The sequence below is a fragment of the Psammomys obesus genome, unplaced genomic scaffold (genome assembly GCF_907164565.1).
Source record: "Psammomys obesus unplaced genomic scaffold, mPsaObe1.curated_primary_1811, whole genome shotgun sequence".
In the NCBI taxonomy this organism is placed as follows: domain Eukaryota; kingdom Metazoa; phylum Chordata; class Mammalia; order Rodentia; family Muridae; genus Psammomys; species Psammomys obesus.
This window is the reverse complement of record NW_026592548.1, coordinates 8694654-8718341: the sequence shown is the minus strand read 5'-3', so window position 1 is coordinate 8718341 and position 23688 is coordinate 8694654. Positions and strand designations below refer to the sequence as shown.

General features: G+C 38.2%; 1 protein-coding gene across 2 annotated transcripts; it reads right to left on the bottom strand.

Annotated features, from left to right (window-relative positions):
• Ifi44 (interferon induced protein 44) lies at window positions 1-21705 on the bottom strand. 2 transcript variants are annotated; one of them, XM_055614371.1, is made up of 9 exons: window positions 21612-21705; window positions 20921-21482; window positions 19228-19264; window positions 17533-17728; window positions 17245-17391; window positions 9794-9965; window positions 8410-8510; window positions 1372-1572; window positions 1-290 (listed from the first exon to the last, which is right to left on the bottom strand). In XM_055614371.1, exons 2-8 carry the CDS (start codon window positions 21372-21374, stop codon window positions 1390-1392), a joined length of 1290 nt encoding a protein of 429 aa, XP_055470346.1. In that variant the 5' UTR covers window positions 21375-21482; window positions 21612-21705; the 3' UTR covers window positions 1-290; window positions 1372-1389. The 2 variants fall into 2 exon arrangements, with proteins under 2 accessions (XP_055470346.1, XP_055470347.1); XM_055614372.1 differs by having other exon boundaries at window positions 20921-21384.
• Window positions 21706-23688: the final 1983 nt, after the last annotated feature.

Here is a 23688-nt window from a genome sequence, read left to right as displayed (position 1 = left end):
TTTAGTTAGACTTAGACTTGTTTTAACAATAAATCATTTTTATTTTTCATAGATGCAGAACATAAATCCAACAGGAGTTATTTTCATAGTGATTACTTTTACCTTATTTTTTTATCAAACCCACTGTAATTTTGTACATGTGCTTCTCCCTGGCACACTTAAAATGCCTTCCAGACTCAGCTCCTTCTTCCTCCCGTTTTCTCACTCTTCTGTTGATGGGCTAATTATTACTATATGATAAATTTTCTTATTTTTCTTTTTACAACAAGGGAACATTTCCCTTCTGATACCTAAGAAAAGAGAAACAAAATGTTCTTAGTGGGTTTCTAGAAAGTAGCAACTAGAAGGATGCTAGAGAACTAAGCTCACCCTGGCTAGGACTCTGCACACCATAAGAAAGAGAACTGGAGACCCCATGGGAGACAGCTAGCAGGATGAGAGTTTTCCAGTTCTTTCAAAATTAACAGTAAATGAACAGAATATAGTGCTTTTATGTGTTGAGATAAAATTTAAATAAATCTAAACTTCTATTTAATCTACAATAGCAGCAGTACAATATATGCCAGGCACAGTTTGATAATAAAATTGACTGTATAACCACAAATAATAAATATTTACCCAGGGGGAACTACAGTAAATGAAGCAGAAGTAAATGAGATGGAGGGGGACAAAAAGTCAAGCAAAAAATGTCAAATGTCACAAAAATACTTTCAGACTTGAACAGTACGCCACTATTTACAATAGCTAAAGATGGATGCTAATTAGATGTTCAACAGTAGAGGAATGAATACAGAAAATGAGCTGATTACACACACACACACACACACAAATGCCTTTCAGCTACAAAAGAAAAAGTTAAGTTATTCCCAGGAAAATGGATGCAACCAAAGATAATCTATTAGGCAAATTAGGCTAGCCTCAAAAAACATTTTTTCTAATGTTTTTTTGGTTACTAGATCTTTAGATAATTATATTTATCTTTCATACTTATGTATGTATTATATCAGATGCATTTGGTCCTAAGGGACAGATCCTGTAAGATCACAGCTGATGAGAGACAGTGTTGATTCAATCCAGTTCCAGATCCCAAGCAAGGCAGCCCAGTGGGAAAGAAGAGGGCAAGGGTGAAAACAGACTTTTCAGGCAGTGGGAGATATAGATCATTTCATAATTTTCTTTTTAAAACAACAGTGAAGTTATGAAGATTCTCCAAGACAGATTGGAGGAAGAAGGAAGGAAGGGAAAAAATGTGCAGAGAATATTTTCAGCCAGTAGGTTAAAGGTCAGGGCTACTCACATGCAGACAGCCCAAAGAAGCAGACCTCCCAGGAAAACATCAGACCCACACAAGAATTAGCCAACTGACGATACCTTCAAGCTCGGAGATCCCTAGTCTACTTGTGTGTTCGAAGGCAAATCCTCTAAGAACTCATTTGCAGTGTGCAGGATCTCTTTCAGCGCAGAGAGGATCAGAATGTCCTTCACAGGGTCCAGCTCCCATTCCGCGACATAATTACTAACCATCAAGATATCAGAAAAGGCAAAACCAAAGTCTCTATGGACTGCTTTTAGCTGAAATACAAAATTTAAAACCCAGAGCTGTGTGAAAGTGAGGACAAGAGTTTGGTCCATGACGACACATATCAAAACAGATGTCAATACTAGAGAAGAGCCAGGAGGATCCCAGAGGCTCGCTGCTCTACCATTTCAGCCAAATAAGTGAGCTCCAACTTCAGTGAGAGACTTTGTCTCAGAAAATGAAATGGAGAAAAGACCTAACATTGAATTAGGAAATCCATACACATAAGCAATTTTACACACATAAGCATGAGCACACATGTACGCTCACACAGAGAAACATACACCCAACCTCTCAGAGTATGTTTCTCAGAGTAAAAAAAAAAAAGAGTAAAAATCTAATATCAATATAAATTATAAGAGAAGTAATAAAAGAGTTTGGTGATCATTTCTCTATATTTTTGAAAAACAGAAATTATATCCTCTGCTCCTCTGCAGTACTTTCTTGTAGAACTTCACACCAAGTTCCAATGTCACTGATTTTCATTTAAAATGCATTAATATATCCAACTTGAATTAAAAACAAATGGTATGTTCATGGATCCGTAAGATTAATAGTGTAAATATGGCCAGCCTACCAAAATCTATCTACAGATTCAATGCAATCTCCATCAAAATCCCAACATAATTATTTACAAAAATTAAAAAACATCTCTAACTTCATATGAAAACACACATACAAAAAAGAAAAGCAAAACAAGTTCACAGAAACAATCTTGAATAATGAGATGACTGAAGGACTGGTAAGGGGTAGCACCATCTCTGATCTGAAGTTGTGTTACCAAGCTACAGCAATAAAAATCCATATGGTATTGGCACAAAAACAGACATATTGAAGCTGAGCACGGTGGCACATTCCTATAATCCCAGCACTCAGGGAGACTGAGGCAGGTAAATCTCTGTAAATTCAAGGCCAGCCTGGTCTACAAAGTAAGTTCAGACAGCCAAGGCTACACAAAGAAAAGCTTCCTTGAGAAAAAAAGAAAGAAAAGGAAAGAAAGAAAGAAAGAAAGAAAGAAAGAAAGAAAGAAAGAAAGAAAGAAAGAACAGACACATTGATCGTGGAAACAAATGGAAGACCCAAACATAAACCTAGACACCTATGGACACCTAATTGTTGGTTAAAAAAGACAGAAATATGCTTCTTCAACAGCATCTTCAACCAATGGTGCTGGTCAAACTGTGGCTGTGTGTAGAAGAATAAAAAATAGATCCATATTTACCACTCTGCACAAAACAACTTTAAATTGAGTTTTGTACATCAATTTAAGACCAAATACACTGAATCTCATAGAAGAGAAAGTACGGATCAAAGAGCAGGCCAATCAGTTTATGTCAGAGGCAATCCCTCTTCCCATTACTATGGAACCCACTTGGACACTGAACTGTCATGGGCTACATCTCTGCAGGGGTTCTAGGTTATCTCCATGCATGGTACTTGGTTGGAGTATGAGTCTCTGGAAAGACCCTTGTGTTTAAATTTTCTGGTTCTGTTGCTCTCTTTGTGGAGTTCCTGTCCTCTCCAGATCTTACTATTTCCCACTTCTTTCATAAGATTCCATGCACTCTGCCCAACAGTTGCCCTGATGGGAAGCCTTACCAGGCCACAGAAGATGACAATACAGCCACTCCTGATGAGATCTGATAGACTAAGATCAGAAGGCAGGAGAGGGGAACCTCCCCTATCAGTGGACTTGGGGAGGGGCATTCGTGAAGAAGGGGAAGGTAAGGTGGGATTAGGAGGGGAGGGCAACAAAGTGAATGGGGGATACAAAGTGAATAAAGTGTAATTAATAAAAGTTAAAAAAAAACAACTTTTGTAAAAAAAAGTTAACAAAAGTTAATAAAATAAAAGTATATCTTACTGCAAAAGAAGAAGAAGAAGAGGAGGAGGAGAAGGAGGAGGAGGAGGAAGAAAATGTATGGCATAACCATAAACTCATTAGCACAGGAGACTTTCTAAGCAGAACACCATTATATTACCACTAAGACCATTATTAGGCTCTAAGACCAACAACTAATGAATGGAACCTCATAAAATTGAAAAATTTCTTTATGACAAAGGACACCATCATGTGGGCAAAACAGCAGTGTCTACAGAACAGGAAAATTTTACAATTATACATCTGATAGAGGTTTAGTATCTAAAATGCATGAAGAACAGCAAAAACATTTTTTTAAATGGGGTACTAATCAGAGATCTCAGTCGATGAAGCACAAATGACTGGAGAAATTTCAAGAAATGCTCAACATCTTCAGCCATTAAGTCAATGCAAATCAAAAACACTTTGAAGCTTCATCTTACCCTAGTCATGATTGCCAAGATAAACAAAACAATTGACAGCTCACACTCCTGAGGATTTGGGGGAAAGGGAATACTTATTCCTTGGTGGTGGGAGAACAAAGTGGTACAAGCACTATGGAAATCAGTGCGGTGGTTCCTATGCAAATAGGTGGTGATGGATCTACCTCAAAATTCAGCTACACTTTCAGACATTTAGCCAAAGGACTCTACATTCTACTACAGAGATGGTTTCTCATCCATGCTCATTGCTACTCTAATAGCCAGAAACTGGAAAGAGCCTATGTATCCATCAAATGATAAATGAGTAATGAAAATGTAGTATGTTTATGGGGTGGAATATTATTCAGCTGTTAAGAAAATGAAATTATGAAATCCAGAGCTAAGTAGGTAGCTCTACAAAAAAAAAAAAAACCTCATCCTGAGTGTAATAATCCAGACCCCAAAATACAAATATTGTATGTTTTTTCTTGTGTATGTAAGTTACATTTAAGGTTTTTATATGTGTGCTACAATCTGAATAATCACAGAGTTTGGGTGCCTAGTAAGGGACTAAAGGGTAGAGGGAGGAATCACCCAAAGAATGGTAAATCTAGTTTAGAGGTAAATCTAGTTTTTTGTTTTTTTTTTTTTTTTTTTTGTAGAGCTACCTACTTAGCTCTGGATTTCATAATTTCATTTTCTTAACAGCTGAATAATATTCCACCCCATAAACATACTACATTTTCATTACTCATTTATCATTTGATGGATACATAGGCTCTTTCCAGTTTCTGGAAGTAGTTTTAGAGGGATAAAGGTGGTAATTAGAATAGGAAGAATAAATAGGAAGGGAAACTAGAGAAAGGGGTAAAGTAGGAAATATGAGGAAGGACAATTAACACTAAAGGCAAATTTAAAAAAAATAATACGGAAAGATTACAAATCTTATACCCACTAAAGTATAAGATTAGTAAGTATAAAATTCCTAAACTGTATACATAATATGAAAGGAATATTATGCCAAATTAAACCTCCCAGGCCAAAAATGGTTTAAATCTTTTTTGAATCATTGGTCAATGGGACCACATGGACATCCTCCCCCCAATAGCTATTTATATCTAATTTTATCTAATATTAATAGCTATTAATATCTAATAGCTATTGCCAAGCTATTAGTTTCTCTCCACAATTTAATGGTAAAGCCTCATTGCTTAAGACAACTACTTATATCATACAACACAGAGAAGCTGAGCTAAAAGCCTGACTAAAAGCCTCAAGGTGAGAGAAGGTACTCTGTATGCTACAGGAGGAGAAAGATGGCTTCCAGCTACCATGCCTGTAAGCTTTCCGTACATCTTCCGTAGTGATCTTTCCGTAAAATATACTGGTAAAATAGTGGCACAAATGTTATGGGAATAACCAACAACTTTCGAGTTGGATGTTTAGGACACTCCATGAGAAGGAAATTATCCTTGGCACTACTGAAGTGACTAAGAACCTGAAACGAGATTGGTTGTGGGTCTAGGTTAAACCTCATACTATCATTGTGCTAAAGGAATAAAGCAATACAATGACTTGTAATGACATTCTGCCTTACTCAACCCACATCAGAGAAGCTTCTTTTTACAGTAGATAAGAACTAACACAGAGAATCAAACTACAGTGTACAGAGGATTAGAGACTTTGGAGCACGCAGCCTTAAACGTGATGTCTTCATTGGACTCCTCCTCTCAAGGCTCAGGATTTTATACAGAAGAGGAGGCAGAAATGTTGTAACAAACAGAAGTGATAGATGACTGCAATAATTACAGTGTCTTCCAGACACAACAGGACATGACACACATATTAACGCACAGAGAATGTGGCAGAATGCATAAGGCCTACACAGGTTCAAGCAAGAGAGAATACTAGCACTGAAAGGTGGAAGTGAACTTAAAGTGCCATCCATAACTAAGGAGCTATCTGGAATTGATAACCTCTGGCAAAAGTAAACTTAGTTTTCTCCAGTGAAGTGTCACTGGGTTTATCACCTTCATTCCAGGCTAGACCCCATGCCCAGGAACAGTTGGCCAACACAAAATGAACTTCATTGTTTTCTGTTTGTTTGTGTTTTCTTTTATTTTGTGTTGACTTATTTTTTTTTTGTCTTATTGGTCTTTTGCTTGTTTGATTTGTTGTTTTTTTTTTTTGTAGAGTTTTTTTAATGTATCATCATCAGTATTTGGTATGTTTGATTTTGCTTTTGTGATTCTTTGTTTTTGTTGTGTTGTGTTGTCTAGGTTTTTTTTTTTTGGCAGGGAGAGAATAGAAAGTTGGGTAGATAGGAAGTTAGGGAGTAAATAGGATGAACTGGAGGAAGGGAAAATATGATCAAAATATATTGTACGGAAAAAGTGAGAACTCTTAAAAAAGAGATGGAATGGGGAGGGAAGTGAAGCAAAACTGGAGATGAAGAGGAGGAGAAGGGAGGAAGAGACAGAAGGATAGAGGGAGATAAAAGGGAAGAGGGCAGGTTCCTCGGACCATGAATAAGGAAGCATCGCCAGGAGAGAAATGAAAGTGGCAGAGTAAGGTCAGTAACATGAGGACCAATCATGAAGATTGCTGTAGACGTGGGCATAAATTTTGACATGAGCAGGACACATGAGGCCAGATGGTCCTAAGCAGTTTCTGCTCCTGTGTAGAGTACCAAAGCCTGGATGTCAGGAAGACAGCAATTCAAAACAAAGAAAATGTATAGCAACTCCTGTTCTACAGGGATTCCTACAAAACTGAAGCCATTTTAACACACATGGGCTAATGTCTACAAATTCCAGTTTCCTTTCGCAAGGCATGTCCAGGATAAACCGGTTTTATTAGATAAACTTAATATTTAATTCTTTTTTACCCTAGTTTATCCTGAACATAGATCAACTAAGCTGTCAATTCAGCGTTGTCATTTCTTATCACTATTAAATAAATGTTGGCAAAGACTAGCTTCTAGTTCATTTTGTCTCCTCCTCTGTCACACAGTGTTAATTGCACCTATGTCGTAGCCTTGCTAGTGTGGTCTATCAGAGGACCTCTGAAAGACTCTACCCACCAGGGTATCGAAGGAGATACTGAGATTCATAACCAAACTTTGGGCAGAGTACCGGAATCCTTATGAAAGAAGAGGGAGCTAGAAAAACCTGGGGGGCGAGGGGGACAGGAACTCCACAAGTAGAACAACAGAGCCAAACCACCTGGGCCCAGGGGCCCTGCAGAGATCAATATTCCAACTAAGGACCATGCCTGGAGAGGACCTAGACACCCTGTTCAAAGGAAGCTCGTAGACTACTCAGTTTCCAAGTGAGTACCCTAGTAAGGGGTACAGGTGATGTCTCTGACATGAACTCAGTGGCCAGCTCTTTGATCACCTCCCCTTGGGGAGTGCAGCCTTGCCAGGCTACAGAGGAAGATGCAACCAGCCTTGATGAGACCTGATATGCTAGGGTCGACCAGATAGAAGGGGAGGAGGTCCTCCCCTACCAGAGGACTAGGGCAAGAACATAGGAGGAGAAGAGGGATAGTGGGTGGGACTTGAAGGAGATGAGGGAAGGAGGCTGCAGAGGGACACAAAGTGAATAAATTGTAATAAATAAACATATAAATTAAATTAAATTAAAAAGAAAAGAGAAATCCATCACATATATAATGGTGGATAAGTATGGCCTATCTTGACATGCCTCTGCATCTTTTTGACTCCAATCTATTCTGCAGTTATGTTGATGTACAGAAATCTTAATGTTGACTATATGGCAACTTTCTAATGTCTATGGTTCTCTATGATGTAAGATCATAAAATGAAGCATCGTCACCTCCAGCCTCTGCATTTCTGTCTATTTCAAATATTTAGTTGTCCATTACATTGAGAACTCCATGTGTCTCAGACATACTACATTTTCATACTGTAAGACTTAAATTCATACTTCCCTTGCCAAAATTGTTTCCTCTTTTTGTCTTTTCTTTTACTAAAATGCTTGGACAGTGTCTCTCAGTGTCACTTTTGCAGCGAAGTCATCCCCTGTGACATTCTTTTCCTTCAAACCATCAAGACACATTATCTTCACCATTTTCTTACATGATATTTATCATATGTAATCATGTCATATTTCTCTGATCTTCACCATTTCCTTACATGATTTTTATCATATGTAATCATGTCATGTTCCTCTGCCTATTTTTCTTTTTCCTCTTTCTATACCCTCACCTCTGTCTATAAAATTATAAGCTTTTTAGTACAATAATTGTCTTTATTAGCTGTGATCAGATTAAAGGCTATAGTATTGGTTTGATCATAAATAAGTCAATAAATATTTGTTAAATTGAATTGCAGCAAGTGTAATTAAACAAAGTTTAACACATAGATAAATTGTATGGACATTCAATATGTTAAGCCTAGGAAGTGTATCCTATTTTGGCAATTATTTTAATTCTTCTTTAGTTTAGTAGTTATTTGTTGTCTTATTTTATATGAGGTTGAATATTATGCGTATCAATGACATTCCTCAGAAAACTCTTATTACCTTGTGCGTCACAGGGATACATTTGTATAAGTCTATCAGGTCTCCTTTTGTAATCAGATCCAGTCTATCCACATGTGTAAGCAAAGCCAAATGGAGTATGCCTGCATCAAAGAAAGACATAGGATTTTATCCTGACAGAAATCAACAGCACTTCTTTATACTTGACTTATGTGAATTATGTCTCAATAAATAAATACTAACATCAAAAAGAAAAAACTTTAAGACATTCCCATACTGACTATAAATCGATGAAGCTGTGGTTGTGGGAGGGGCTGGGGGTTGGGCTAGCTCATGTATGCAGGTGGAGCTCTGACAACCTTCTCCGTTCACTCTGAACTCTATATACCCATGGAGGGTCATCTCTTGAAACCAGAGCTCCCCAGTTCAGCTAGTGTAACTAGCCAGCTTTCTCTGTCAATTCCCGGTCTCTGTTCCTGAGTCCTGGGATTATAGGCAGCCCACCATGCCCATTCTGCATTTATGATGGGGATCTGAAAGTTCTCTGGTCCTCATGCTTTGCTTAAAAGGCAAGCACTTTTCCTGCTGAGTCCTTCCAGTGATTTTCCTACTGTGACCTGTTACAACAGTTGAGGTTTTTAAATTTTTCATCAGCATTTCTAAGTTAGTAAATTATCAATTTTGCTGCAAGCAAGCAATAGGGCAGCTTTGGCTTTAGCGAGTTCTCCACCTCCAGAGTCCCGTCCACCTCATTCACATACAACACACACTGGAGTTTCTCCTGCATGAAATGTCTCCTGCATTCCAAGCTAAAAAATGAAACTTTGCAAGAGACCATTTCTCGGAAGAAATAACTAAAATTTACCCCATATTATTGCCAGTTCTCTTCAACCCTAAATGTGTTCTTAATGGAGACTATAGAAAATGCTACAGAATATGAGGGAAGACACTCCAAGAGAGAGAAACCACTGTGACCGCATGAACAAGCTACTTACAGTATTGACAAAAATGTCCCTTCACAAGTTTTTAAACCTTTCCATTTCAGCGGTCAGGTAAATAAATCATTCCTTGCTTCTTAGCCAAATCTGTGATGGACTCTTTCCAACGGATAAAACCAAGAAAAGCCAGAGATGGGCACCAGCTTGTGTTTGCCTTCTGCCTTTCTGTTGCTTTTGTCTACTAAGGCATCTTATAAATCTTTTCTTTCTTTCTTTTTTCTTTTCTTCTTTTTTTTTTGTATAGAATATCTCAAATATCTCTTTCTATTTTCTAATCCCTTAAGGTCCAAGAGAAAAAATAAAGCCAAAAAAACTACCATGCTGATGAGGCAGAAGGCCTCACATTTGCAAGCACTGTAGTGCTTCCTCTCACACCCCAGGATTCTTGTGTAAAGTTACCTTCAGTAGCAAAAGGAGATAACACTCACCACGTTTTATCAAATCCTTCCGAACCTGTTTGATTTTTGCCACCAGTCCACGAGAGAGCTTTTCAACAGAATTGGCATCAAACACAAACACCACACAATGAATTTTGTCCTTCAGCAGTGGGTCATGAATGTAGTTTGGATGGTTTGGAGTAATTGGTTTAACGGAATTAAACTGTGAAGTAGTTAAGAAGACAGAATTCAGAGCATTTAGAAAGAAAGTTGGAATCATCACAGAGTGTGTTTATTCATAAATTATGCATGTGAACAAAATTCAATGATATCTGATATTAAAGTCTGACCATAAGATGGAAAAGGCAGTAATTGCACGAGTAGTAGTTCTTTGACACAGCCTGGTAATGCTTCTCTGATAAAGGGATACAACATAATCTGTGGCCTATAATGAAAGAGAGTTCTTCAGAAAGTGAATAAGGTTATGGCAGGAAGTGCTCTAGATAAAAGAAACCATGTGTGTGAAGACAGAGGTCATACATTCAGAAAGAAAGTTGGAGTCAACATGCAGTGAGTGAAGAGGGAGAATGCTTCATGATGGGGATGGTGCCATGATTCTTGAACTAATAGCATAAAGATGAAAACTGTTAAAGTAACTTTTATTTACCTGAAGTAATTGTCATCTTGGAGGCTTACTACCTCCGTCTGCTAACCTAGGCCTAGTTCTGGAGGCTTCTAGCCTCTGTACAATCTAACCTAGGCCTAGAATGTTTTCAGCCTCTGAGATTTCCTGCTGAATGAGCTTTCTAGTTCTTACTCAGCTCTGGGCTGGCTGATTCAATTCAGCTGTTCTGGCTAACATTCCTCTCAAAGCTGCCTGATTCAATGTGGCTTCTCCCAGTTTCTTATTGAGTTGCATTGCTTGGACTCAAACTAACTCTAGCAATCTGTTCTAATCTTCTAACCCCTTCTCATTTTCTAGCTCATTCTCTCTCCACCTGTGTTTAGTTTGTTATCTCTTCAGCATCTCTATGTAAAACTCTTCCGGTAAAAACTGTCTCTGAATACCAGGGACTGAAGTGCCACAGACTAACTCCACTGCAATGTCTCTTAACTCACTCTCATCTGAACTGCCTAAACAACACTGACTAGAACACAGAGATCTGCATCTCTCTGTCTCCTGAGTGCTGCAAATAAAGGAGTATACCACCATGCCTGGACCTAAGCTTTTCTTTACTTGAAAGTTGTTCTATACCAGGCTGCGCTTAAACTCAGAGATCTCCTTGTCTCTATCTCCTGGGTCTTTAGATGTGATCTCTTGCCAGTGCAACCATGTTCTGAATTAAAATTCCTCTACACAAACATTATCCACACAGTGTTTTGACTGTAGGCCTATTCACACAACAAAAGCATGGTATACCAGTCAGCCATAAGACACTACCATTTCTTTAAAAGAAGAGGAAATGCAAGTATGTATGCATTTTATTTCATATTACAAAAGGAAAGAAAGTTATAAATTTGTTATGTTTCTTATAGGAAGAATAAAGGGATTTGTTTGAATAAGCAGAGAAAGAACATTGTTTCTTTAACTGATTAAGAATATTCTTTATTCTACAAATTTAACTTTACATATATAACTAATAAGTATATATACTTAACTTTAAATATATAACTTTAAACATATAAGTTATATATTTAAAATAAAGAAATATAAAAATAAAGAAAAAGCAACTGCTAAAACAAATTCATAAATCAAATTAAACATTGTATTTAGTTGCAATAACTTGATATTTAAATTATTTCTGACTGTAACCACAGTGTAATTAGTACACCCTATAAAGATACATGGTGCATTCTCAACATGGTACAAAGCTCTTCTAGAATTGTTACATTGTCTCCAGTTTTGATTGTTATTTTACTAAAAATATTAACTATGATTAGTTAAGTTACATAGAATCTGTTCTGAGACTAATGTGTGAGCTGGAGAAGTTAGCTGATGCAGTATTTTATCAACTCTACTGTTTGAAAACAAGAATTCTCAAATTACAATAAAGTCAATAAAACATAATTAGAAAAGACTAAATAAAATGTTTCCAGTCCTGAATTTGAATATGTGTCTTTGAATTTAGAAGATATTTTATCAGAAAAGTCTGTGTTTTCCTGAAAAAGACAAGGAAAAATGACCAACAAAGTAGCAACAACTTTTCCAATGCTGCAAACCATGGCTTTGTGAAGAAACAACTAATTCACAATACAGGACTGGAAATTCACAAGATGTGGCTGGGGTCTCCAGTTACACCACAAAACAAGAAACATAGAAAAGACTTGTGTCTCTGTCAAAGGACCTGGCATTCAGCTTGTAGAGGTACCTTATTGGTCCCAGCATTAGAAAATGAAAAAATTACAATATATCAATATGTATCAAATACAGTCCGTTTATGTTGGGTTCACAATTAGAAACTGGTCACTAATGTAAATATTCAGAAAACAATTTATTATTTTCAAAAGTTCACAAAGCAGAAAAAAAAAATCAAGCCTGTTTTTATATCCTGGTTTTTACAATTATTCTGTAATTGTGTGGGTATGGGAGACTTTCTTTCCGTATGTGACATGATGAATAACGATGGAAAGAGAGCATCACCACATTCACTCTAATAAATAAATGATGCACACATTGAACACTGTTGATACAATATTGGAAAAATCAATAAAAACTGATATTATACAGCTCCAGGTGGATGAACACATCACCCACAAAATAGAACCCACTTCAGAATACTCCTCTGAACTCCATTAACTATTTTTTTATTCTGTGGAAAGTGGAGAACCATATAAAGTGATACTTAAGAATGCAAATAGAGTCTGTGTTATAAAGAATCTACAAAACAACCATGCCAACTTCTTAAAAAGACAAGCTGCAGAGCCAGTGCGATGGCTCAGCAGGAAGAAATGTTTACCATCAAGTCTGATGACCTGAGTTTGCGCCCTAGAACCCACATGGAAGGAGGAAACAACCAATCCCCCAACTTGTCTCTGACCTGTCCACTCACACCATGGCATGCTTACAGACTCACACACACACACACAGAGGCTTTATTTATTTGTTTGTTTGATTAATTTTCAAAGAGCAAATTGCAAGGAAAAGCAGAGTGTATAGGCTACAAGAGTTTAAATAGATTTATTTTTTCAAAAATTAAGTGCTAGAAATTATGATGTAGTAAAGGAGATAAAAATTTGAATATTAAATAATATTTAATAAGGTAAAAGAGCTGTGATATGGTTATTATGTATATGTTCAAAGAAAGCTATGTATAATATTATTTATTTGTTTGTGTACAAATAATATCCAACTATACCTAAACTGTTATGGTTTCTCTGCTTTGCTTCAAAATGGTACAGGAGAAGAGAAGATGTGAAATACTTAGATTAAATAAGAGTATACTTGATTCAAAATTTTGAAGCTGAGTACCTGGGAATCCATTAATTTATTTTTCTACTTTATAAGTTGTAAGTATTCTATAATAAAAAAAAAACTGTCTTCAGGCATGTATGTCTGCATGTTGTCTCTATGTTATGCAATCAAAGAAAGTTCCATGATCAAAAAGTTGAAACAGTATTTCTGAATAATGCAAGGATATGTGAACATACAAATTAAATTATGACATGAAGTATTGATAAAATAAATAAATCACAAGAAAGCTTGCTTCCACAAGTGTAAATAAATGTCAAGAAAAACAAGAGAGTTTGATATAGAGTAAGAAATAATTCATTTATGCCGTAACAAAAATGTTAAACAATATCTAATGATTATATCATAAAGAATAAATAAATAAATAAATAAGAATCATAAAGATATCATAAAGAATAAATAAATAATAAATAAAAATGCCAATAGAAGAAAACCTTAACGAATGAAAAATAAGACTCCTGTATATTTTGATCACCCTGCACAAAAGGATATAAAGATATCAGTGAAAGATACAATCATGATTGACTACTCATGCTTCAAGATTAATGATTAATTTGACATCTAAATGAAGAGATGACTAGGAATGTGAAGCAAACTAGAGACAAAAACAGATCTTTGACTTCCTCTTCATCTTATCTTCCTGTCGTCAGCATGGGCTAAAATGCATAAGGATGGACACACATCTACTTAGTTGAGGTTCTATAAATTTTCTAATGTTTTGGGGGCATAAAAACAAAAAACAATTTCTCACATTTTGGGTGAACATAGAATCTAAAATCAAGGTTCCAGAAAAAGTTTGTCTATCCATCTTCAGTCTGTACCCTCACATGGAAAAAAAAAAAAAAAAAAAAAAAGGTTTGTCTGTGGTTTCCAAGAAAAGCGCTAATTCTATCCTAAGGGTGCCATCCTCAAAACTTAACATACTTCTGAGAGTCCCCACCTATTAATGTCATTAAACTGATGTCTGCAGCTTCCACATGTGAAATCTTGGGGGAAACAAACATTCAATCTCTATTGCCTATACTGGTTGATTTTACCTTAACACAAGCTAGAGTCAGTTGAGAAAATGTCTCCATAAGATCAAAATTTAGGGAAGCTTGTATGGAATTTTTCATTTTTTATTAATTATTATTATTACTTATAATTTATTCACTTTTTATCCTGGCTATGGCCCCCTCCCTCATCTCCTCCCAATCCTACCCTTCCTCTCTCTTCTCCCCCTATACCCCTCCCCTAGTCCACTGATATGGAAAGTCCTCTTCCCCTTCTATCTGACCCTAACTTATCAGGTCTCATCAGGACTGTCAGCATTGTCCTCCTCTGTGGCCTGGCAAGGCTGCCCGCCCCACCCTCCCTGCTCAGGAGGAGGTGATCAGAGAGCTTGCCAATGAGTTCATGTCAGAGAAAGCCCCTGTTCCCCTTACTTTGGAACCCGCTGGGAGACTGTCTATGGGCTATATCTGAGCAGGGGTTTTAGGTGCTTGGTTGGGGTATCAGTCTCTGCAGGATCCCCAGAACCCAGGTTTTTGGCTCTGTTGGTTTCCTTTTGGACCTCCTGTCCCCTCCAGGTCTTTCTATCTCCCCCTTTTTCAAAAAGTTCCATGCATTCTGCCCAAAGTTTGGCTATGAGTCTCAACAGCTGCTTTGATACCTCCATCAGTGGAATCTTTCAGAAGCTGTCTGTGGTAGGCCCCTGTCCTGTTCCCTGACTTCTCCCACTTCTGATGTCTATCCCATTTGCCCTTCTGAATAAAGACTGAGCATCTTCCCTAGGGTCTTCCTTCTTGTTTAGCTTCTTTAGGAGTATAGATTTTAGCATGTTTTTTTCTATGTTATAATATGTCTAATAACCACTTTGAGTGAATATATACCATGTGTGTCTTTCTGCTTCTGGGTTACTCACTCAAGATGATCTTTTCTAGTTCCCACCATTTGATTAATGGGCCCAGCCCACTGTGGGTGGTACCATCCTTGGTATGGTGGTCCTGGGTTCTATAAGAAAGCAGGATGAGTCAGCCATGAGGAGCAAGCCAGTAAGCAGCACCCTTCATGGCATCTACATCAGCTCCTGCCTCCAGGTTCCTGCCCTGTTTAAGTTTTATCCTGAATTCTTTTGATGATAATGTGGAAGCAAAAGCTAAATAAACTCTTTCCTTCCCAACTTGCTCTTTGGTCATGGTGTTTTGTTATAGCAATAGTAACCCTGATTAGGGCAGCGTCAATGCCTTGGTGCTCAAAAGAGAGAAAGTTTGAAATTAATAACCCCACGAAGCTCTCACATTTGCTGTGAGCAAAAGTGAATTCCTGTATATAATTCATGCAGATGGAAGTCTCTTTCACAGAAAATAGTACAGACCAATTGATGGCTGTTATGATAGGTGCAGCACAAGAATCGTCTAGATTTTTAAAATTTTTTGTGAAATTTCTATCAAAAAGTGTCAAGGTCCATGACAGAAGAACAACAAATGGCTTTAGAAGTCGCTGCAGCCCACCAGTCAGCACAACCACAGTGGCTTCTGAGACTTGATGCTGTTACGGAGCATTGCTCTGCCTGTTGCTCTTGCAGTTTTCACATCCTCCCCAATCCATGAGTTGTGTGAAAACTCTATGGAGGCTTCCAGCCGCAAACTTGACGGTATCATTGGTGTTACACTAATAGTGCTTGATCTTTTTCAAGCATTGATGCTGGAGCAGATAACTGATTCAATCACTACCCTTGGAAATAATTTAGAGATGTAGAGTGTTAGCAATAGTAAACACCCTTAGGAAGAATTTGGAGAAGTAGATTGTTAGTAAAGTTAAGATTTTTTTTAGTAGCTCTTAGGAAACAATTTGAAGTTTAGAAAGGCACACTCTTAATATTTGAGCAAGGGATTTTTAAAACTAATAGCAGTCTGACTAACACTGGCTGATGTTACTCCCTTGCTAAAGCTGATGATTAATTCCTTGTACCCATTCTTACCCTCAGCTTCCTGATATGATTAATAAAAGTTGTTTGTGAGTAGATGTCTTAAGGAAGAAATGGTTGATTGTTTTTTACATAAACGTTTGGTTTATGATTGTTTTAAGATTGTTTATAAGATCACTTTTGACGATAAATAATAAAATAATTGATTCTTTCTTTGTAACTACAAACTGCAGCCTGCCAGTGAAGAGAAACTGGCTGAGAAAATTGCCTTGCTTGCCTACACTTTGTTAGTCTATAGTAAGTTACTTGGTTACAAATGTATGTAGGCTCTTGGGAATAATTAGTTTTCTTCACCTGTAATACATAAAATGTTTTTTCATGTAAAGGTGTTGGGGAAATATACTGGGTGTTTTTTTTCCATAAATTATTCACTAAGATAAAAATAAATGTAATCACATCATAGTTTTTATACTTCTTGAAGGATTTTACTGGGATATATAAGCTATAGGAGAAATATTAAAGTTGCTAGGGCTTGTTGAAGCTTGCTTCATCCACCAAGTGTGTGTGTGTGCTTGTGTGCGTGTGTGTGTGCGTGTGTGCGTGTGTGTGTGTGTGTGTGCGCGTGTGTGTGTGTGCGCGCGTGTGTGTGTGTGCGTGTGTGTGTGGTTCTTTTTCCTTTTTTCTGACCCCCAAAGAGTTTCTCACCAGCCACAGGGAGTACTTTGTCAGCCCCAGTGAATGAAGCTTTGTTCCCTCAGAGAAAAGTCTGCTGAGTGATAAGTGGCCTACTCTACACCCTGCCTTGGTTTACCCTGATTGTCAAAGCTGGCCTCCAACAAAAAGAACAAAGGAAATTGAACAAGTACAGTTTAAAGTACTGAAGCAGCAATGTTAGCTCAGAGTATGAGGTGGATGGTGGGCAAAAGCAAACATTTTAAAAATCAATGGAAAGGGAGGAGGACCTCTCCTATCAGTGGACTAGGGGAGGGGCATGGGAGTAGAAGAAAGAGGATAGGATTAGGAGAGGACTAGGGAGGGGCTACAGCTGGGATAAAAAGTGGATAAATTGTAGTAAAAAAACAAACAAACAAACATTTTTTTAAAATCAATCAGCCATAATCTTACCGGGTATCTGTCAGGAATGTGGCCATTTAAGATGCAGCATAAATCATCCATATGCAAGCCAGCGTTCTCACTCAGCCCCAGCGAGTCACACAGCAGAAATGGCAGGGAGCCACTATCATTCCTGGACATGATGGAATATGTCCTATACTGAAAAGGACAACAACTTGAAAAGAACATTTCTTTTTGCTATAAATTTAAATAAAGTCTACATGAATTTGATTGGCAACATTCTTTTCCAATACAGTTAATTTGAACCAAAGAACCCTGGCTAGCCTAAAATAGACATACCTTGTCAGATATTCCATTTATATCACAGCCCACCAAGGCCTGGTGTGTGATCCTGCCCTTGAAAACAGACTTGACTGAATTGATAAAGTTAGACTTTCCAGCTCCAATAGGACCCAGAAGCAGAATTCTTGTTTGATGAACCAGGTCTCTATATGGCTTATAGGTTCTAAGGGCATCCAATAAATTACTCTGTAACCTATTAAAACATAACAAATTTTAAGAACTTAAATGGCTAATTTCCACTTAAAATGAATATATACCATATATCTCTCTCTGCTTCTGGGTTACCTCATTCACGATGATCTTTTCTAGTTCCCACCATTTGCCTGAAACTTTCATGATTTCCTTGTTTTTAATTGATGAGTAGTATTCCATTGTGTAAATGTACCTCAATTTCTGCATCCATTCTTCAGTTGAGGGACATCTAGGTTTTTCCCAGATCTAGCTATTATACATAATGCTGCTATGAACACAGTTGAGCAAACATCCTTCCTTGTATGGTTTAGCAGCTTTCAGATATATGCCCAGGAGTGGTAAAGCTGGATCTTGAGGTAGCACTATTCCTAATTTTCTGATAAAGTGCCAGATGATTTCCAAAGTGGTTGTACAAGGTTACATTCCCACCAGCAGTGGAGGAGGGTTCCCCTTTCTCCACAACCTCTCCAGCATGTTCAGTTTCCAAGTGGGTTCCCTAGTAACTGGGCCAGGGCTGTCTCTGACATGAACTCAGTGACCAGGTCTTTGGTCACCTTTCCCTCAGGGGTACAGGCTTTCCAGGCCACAGAGGATGATGATGCAGCCATCCCTGATGAGACTTCACAGGCTAGGGTCAAACAGAAGGGGAGGAGGACCTCCCCTATCAGTGAACTAGGGGAAGGGCACAGGGGGAAAAGAGGGAGGGATTTCCATCACTGTTGCCACACCTTTCCTACCATGATGATCTCTGTCCCTCTGGAATCGTAAGCTGAAATAAACCCTTTTATCCTTATGTTGTTTTGGTATTTGGTTGTGATATTTTGTCATAACAACTGAAACATTACTAATACATGCCCCTACTTTAAGTCATATGGTAAAAGAAATTAAAACAACAACACTGCTTGCAACTAACACTGATCAGTCACAAAACTATTGACTTTTGTTCACTTACTTACAAATTTAGTAATAAATATCAGCCACTTCAAATGTGAAGATTAATAATGATGAACTTTAAAAGTGGTTATATAATACGTATTTGAAGTTTATAGAAGTAGATCAATTCTAACATGTTCTCAAAACTCATTTATAGATAGTTTCAGTTTGATAATAATTCCCAGCACATTCTAAAGTAAAAATTTTCGTATAAGAATTCTAAAAATCACAGACACATGGGCAAAATTATTTTCCTCAAGTATATAGAATTAGAAAAAGCCCCCTTCCACTCACTGTTCTTTTAACATTATTAGAATCAATTTATTTAACAAGTATAGACACAGGTTTTGGTTGTTCATTGATGGTCTATAGATTAGCCTTAATAATTTGTAATCTGGCTGGAGAGATGGCTCAGAGGTTAAGAGCACTGGCTGTACATCCAAAGGTCCTGAGTTCAACTCCCAGCAACCACATGGTGGCTAATAATTTGTAATCAATTTTGTTGACATAAATTATCATAATAAAAGGTAACAGAGTAATAAAATGTTTTAAAAAACATTGACTTACAGAGTAATGCCTTTTATCTTCCTCTCATCCAACAACTCTAAGGAAAACAACAAATAATATAGATTATAAATTCTTAAAAGATTGGCTGGTCAAATGAATATGAGAAAATTCACTGGAGACAAATATGTAAGTAGTCTTTTCATAGGAAGAAAGCAAGGGGGGGAAATGCTGGCTGAGCCTCATTCAGAGGCACAAGAGCTCAGGAGGACGTCTGCAGGCAAGTTCTCCCTCCTGATCAGTGGTAGTATGGACTTTGCTCTAATGGGAATTGGAACTGGGAGTATCTGCTGAATTAGAGGAGAACATGGAAGTATAGACAAACCAAAAAAAAAAGACTAATATTAATTGATATTTCCTCTAAATATGTTAATAGGTCTGAAAGATACAATGTGCAGAGATGTATATAAATACATTTTTTTAAAAGCACACATTTTTGTCCATCCAACTGATGCATTCCTGGCTCTAAAGAGAAGACAAAGGTAATGCCTAGCCACTCCAAAGATAGCCATGGTGCTGCAGTGTACAGAGGGAGCAAACCAGTCAGTCTTAGGTTCAGAGTTTTTAAAAAAGACTTATTTTGGATGGATTTAAAGCTGAAACCATTGGTTTTGCAATGCTAAAACGAATCAATCAATTTACTAATCTCCAATAACTCTCGCTATGGGCCATATAAAGAACCTCCAAGCAAATGCCATTAAATTACCAAAACCTGAAGTTGTAAAGGTTTCATTCAATGACCAAAATTGAAAGAATAAAGACTATATACAAAATAAAAGCAAACTTTTGAGATTTGTATAAGGCATTCTCTGAAATAGTGTCAGTGTCTGAGAGAAAACTTAAAGCTGTAGTTACATGTAAATTAACTATGTGCACACCTTACAGCAACTTTAAGATAATAGTGGTCATTCATGACAGGAAATAAGGAATGTCTGAAAGCAGAAACAACAACAAAAAATAATGCAGGAACTCTTAAGAACATAAAAGAAGTAGGGCAGTGGTGGAGCACACCTCTAATCTCAGCACTACAGAGGCAGAGGCAGGTAGATCTCTGTGAGTTCAAGGTCAGCCTGGTCTACAGAGTGAGTCCCAGGACAACCAGGGCTGGTACATAGAGAAACAATGTCTTGAAAGAAACCAAAACCAAAAGCCAAAAACCAAAAACCAAAACCAGCCAAACAAACAAAAAATCCGAAAGACAAAAGGGGCAATCAATAAAACTATGAATATAAATTGTAAAACATTAAACAAGGACAAATTAATGTAGCAGCTGGATTCTTTTAAACTGAAATGAACTAATAACCTCATGGCTCAATCAAGGAAATCCAAGTCAGCGTATTATTAGGACTCTAACATGAGAAACTCACAAAAACAAACTAATGACTACAGGCAAGGGGAGTGAGGGCTGCAGATTTCATTACCCAAGACAATTAAGTCCCAGTGTAATGTTCATGAGTAACATAATCCTTATAGCTACAACACTTTGCAGTGTAATTAAAAATCTGATGAGAGTTGATCTTACAGTCTCATTTCATGTCTAGATTTTTAGCAATTTTTGGTCAGGTGTCAGTGTGGGTCATCTCTACAGATTTAAGAGCCTGGGTTCAAAGGTGTCTTTTTTCCACAGGGGTATGTCATCTAGAACCCACCAAACATTCAAAGGGGAACTTTCTTTGGCTCGTCTGAGCAAACATACCTTCGCATCGAAAGGCTTCACAGTCGTAAATAGACATGGTAGAAAGCTGAGGAGGCAGTCCGAGGATTTTACAAATCCTGGAACTAATATTCACCTTTTTTTGATCTAATAGTATAAAGAAACCATTCATATCACCAAGAAGATTTTTAGCATAGAACAATGAAGCTGGCAAATATGGTTGTAGAGCACATTCTGAAAATCCAGTCTTTTGAAGTGCAAAAAGAGTGATAGAAACACGTTTTTCCTGGAAGCCCTCTTGCAGGTACACGCCAACAACACAGTTTTCATGGTAAAGCACTATCATGGTAGGACCTTGGTCCTGGCATTTCTCCAACAAATCCTGCTGCGAGAACTCCTGCACACTCGCCTTATAAAGAAGAGAAAACCGCTTTTCTCCGAAATATTTTCGCAGGCACTTTTCTTGCAACCACGTCAAACGAGTTCTCATGGTCATACTTCGTAGTCTAGTGGGAGAGCCAAGACAGTCCTCATTAAACACCAACGCCCGCGCAGATGGATGGCAAGTTCTCAATTACTCTCCCTTCTCAAGGAACACAGGAAACTAACGAACAGGAAGTAAACAGGTAACAGGGAAATCATTACCAATCTGTGTATTTAAATACTTGCTTTCAAATTTTTAAATACTCCTGTTTTTAAACAAATAAGGTAAGTGAAAAGCTACGGTACATACCTATACGAACAGTCTGCACAACTAGCCTCTGAGGGCACCTTCTGTCTCGGTAAGGAAGCTTTCAGTAAAAGGAGAGCGAAACCTTCCTACAGCTTGCAGCTTCCCACCTGGGAAACGAAACTGAAATTCAGTGTGCCTGCCCAAACTGGCACTGGGCCAACTTCAGTGGCGATGGGTCTACTTTTAAATTGCAAAATCAACCCAAAATTGTATTGGGAATTTTGGGGAAGCACGGGCTTTCACTGGACTGAGGTTTGGTCTTTTAAAGGTAAATTCAACAAGTCTCTGTATGTGGGCATGCAAAGCAAAATTACTATCGATTGTACTTCCAAAATGCGTCTTAAAGTCCCCGGCTTCTCTTAGTCTCTGCTATCGTTTTATTCCAAACTTGTGTGCCTCCCTCCTAGAGCCTGGATGAGCAAGCAGAAGCACCCTTCCACAACATGATGAGCTGGTTACAAGAAGAATGTCAGGTTAGTCCATCAGTCTTGAGGAGAAACAGGGTTAGCGCTGCAGACGCTACACCGTAAGAAGAGTGCAGCAGGAAAGGAACTGGAAGTATCCTACCAGCAGGTTTGAGAATCAGTGGTCTTCACTGCAAAATAGGAGTGCTGGAGACGCAGAGCAGCAGAAGCAAAGCAATTAATTATTTTCTGACCTTTCAAAGTCAGGTGTCAACTTGAGGAAAATGAAACTTCATGCAGAACACTGTCTTTTATGCTCCCAATTACAATTCTCTGCCTCCTGAATTTCTCACTGGCTGAGTTTCTCCGGGAAGAAGCCCCCACACACTCACCTATCATAGTTCCCCACGCTAAACCCGTGTTCCCCTGAGGGCTCAAGATCCTCCCACATGTCCTGATATGTTGGCTCAATTACGTATTTCACCCCAAAAAAGAACTGAAAAGTACTCTGGCAAGCAGACTCCAGAGACTAGCTAGGGAAGGCAAGAATCAAGCGCCTTCTGCTTATCTATGATTTCTTGGGGAGTTTTAAAGGAACCTCATACTGACAATGAGCTGTAAGGATTTACTTCTTACACAGGTAGGAGGAGAAGGTGATGAATGGAACAGTTCGAGAATTGTAGTAACAAAAGCAGTGAACAGTGGCTAGATTCGATCTCTCTTTTAAGCATAACAGAACACTGAGGAAATTTGCTGGGAGGCTGGGTGAGAGCTAGCCGGTGCAGGAGTGAGGAGTGAGGAGTGGAGAAAAGCATTGTTTACTTGAACATGGGATGAATGGTGAGACTGTTATTGACAGGAAAATATTGGAAGAGTTCTTAAGGGAAGACTGTACTCTGTCTTCCATTAGAATCTCTAAGGGAAGAGGTAAGTGGCTGGTGTGTGAGGTCAGACACTAGGGAGTGAAGGTAACCTGAGAACTGTCAGCATACACATAGAGGTACATAAAGTAAAGAGCAAATTTCAATAAATAAGTGCAGGTCTATAGAACAAACCTGTGCCTCCTTCCCACATTTAGAAACCATAAATAGCTGAAGGATTTACCCAAAAGAACTGGGACTAAGATAACTAGTGGAAAGCCAGAAGAGTGAGTTGTCCTAGCAGCCAGGAGAGGAAGGTGTTCACCTATCCGTTCTTTCCTTCAGAGCCTCCTCCACATAGCACAAGAGAAGGACGCTGCTCCTGGGCAGCTGTGAATCGAGCAGAATGGTCTGTGTAACTGAGAGGAGAGGGTACTGTGGCTTTGTAGTCTAGTCTTCCTGCAGGGGTTGAGCTGGACAGCGCCAGATGTTGAAACTGTCGCTCTGCTGCAGCAGAGGACTAAAACTGAAGACGTGCTGTCTTTGTAAGGTTGATCTGAAGCAGGAAGCATGAGCTCTTTTCCTAACAAGCAATTCAAAGGTGGCTCCCTACAGCAGCCATAATTGATTGTTCAGACACAGCAATTCAGAATGTTCTGTTCTCATACTCAGGAGAGAGAGTCTTGTGTCAAGTGGCTTACCCCCTCTAAAAGTATAGGTTCTCAGTTTCCTCAGCACCCCTCAAAGGATGCGAGCAACAAGGAGGACTTTAAAGAGAGACATGGGAAGATCCCCAAAAAGCTGTGGCTGAGA

Coding starts and splice junctions, on each gene's coding strand:
- Ifi44 (XM_055614371.1), bottom strand. CDS start 21,374: ATGACCATGAGAACTCGTTTGACGTGGTTGCAAGAAAAGTGCCTGCGA. Junction 19,265..20,920: donor TGAAGCCTTTCGATGCGAAG/GTATGTTTGCTC, acceptor TGTTTTCCTTAG/AGTTGTTGGATGAGAGGAAG. Junction 9,966..17,244: donor ACATTCCTGACAGATACCCG/GTAAGATTATGG, acceptor ACTACTTCACAG/TTTAATTCCGTTAAACCAAT.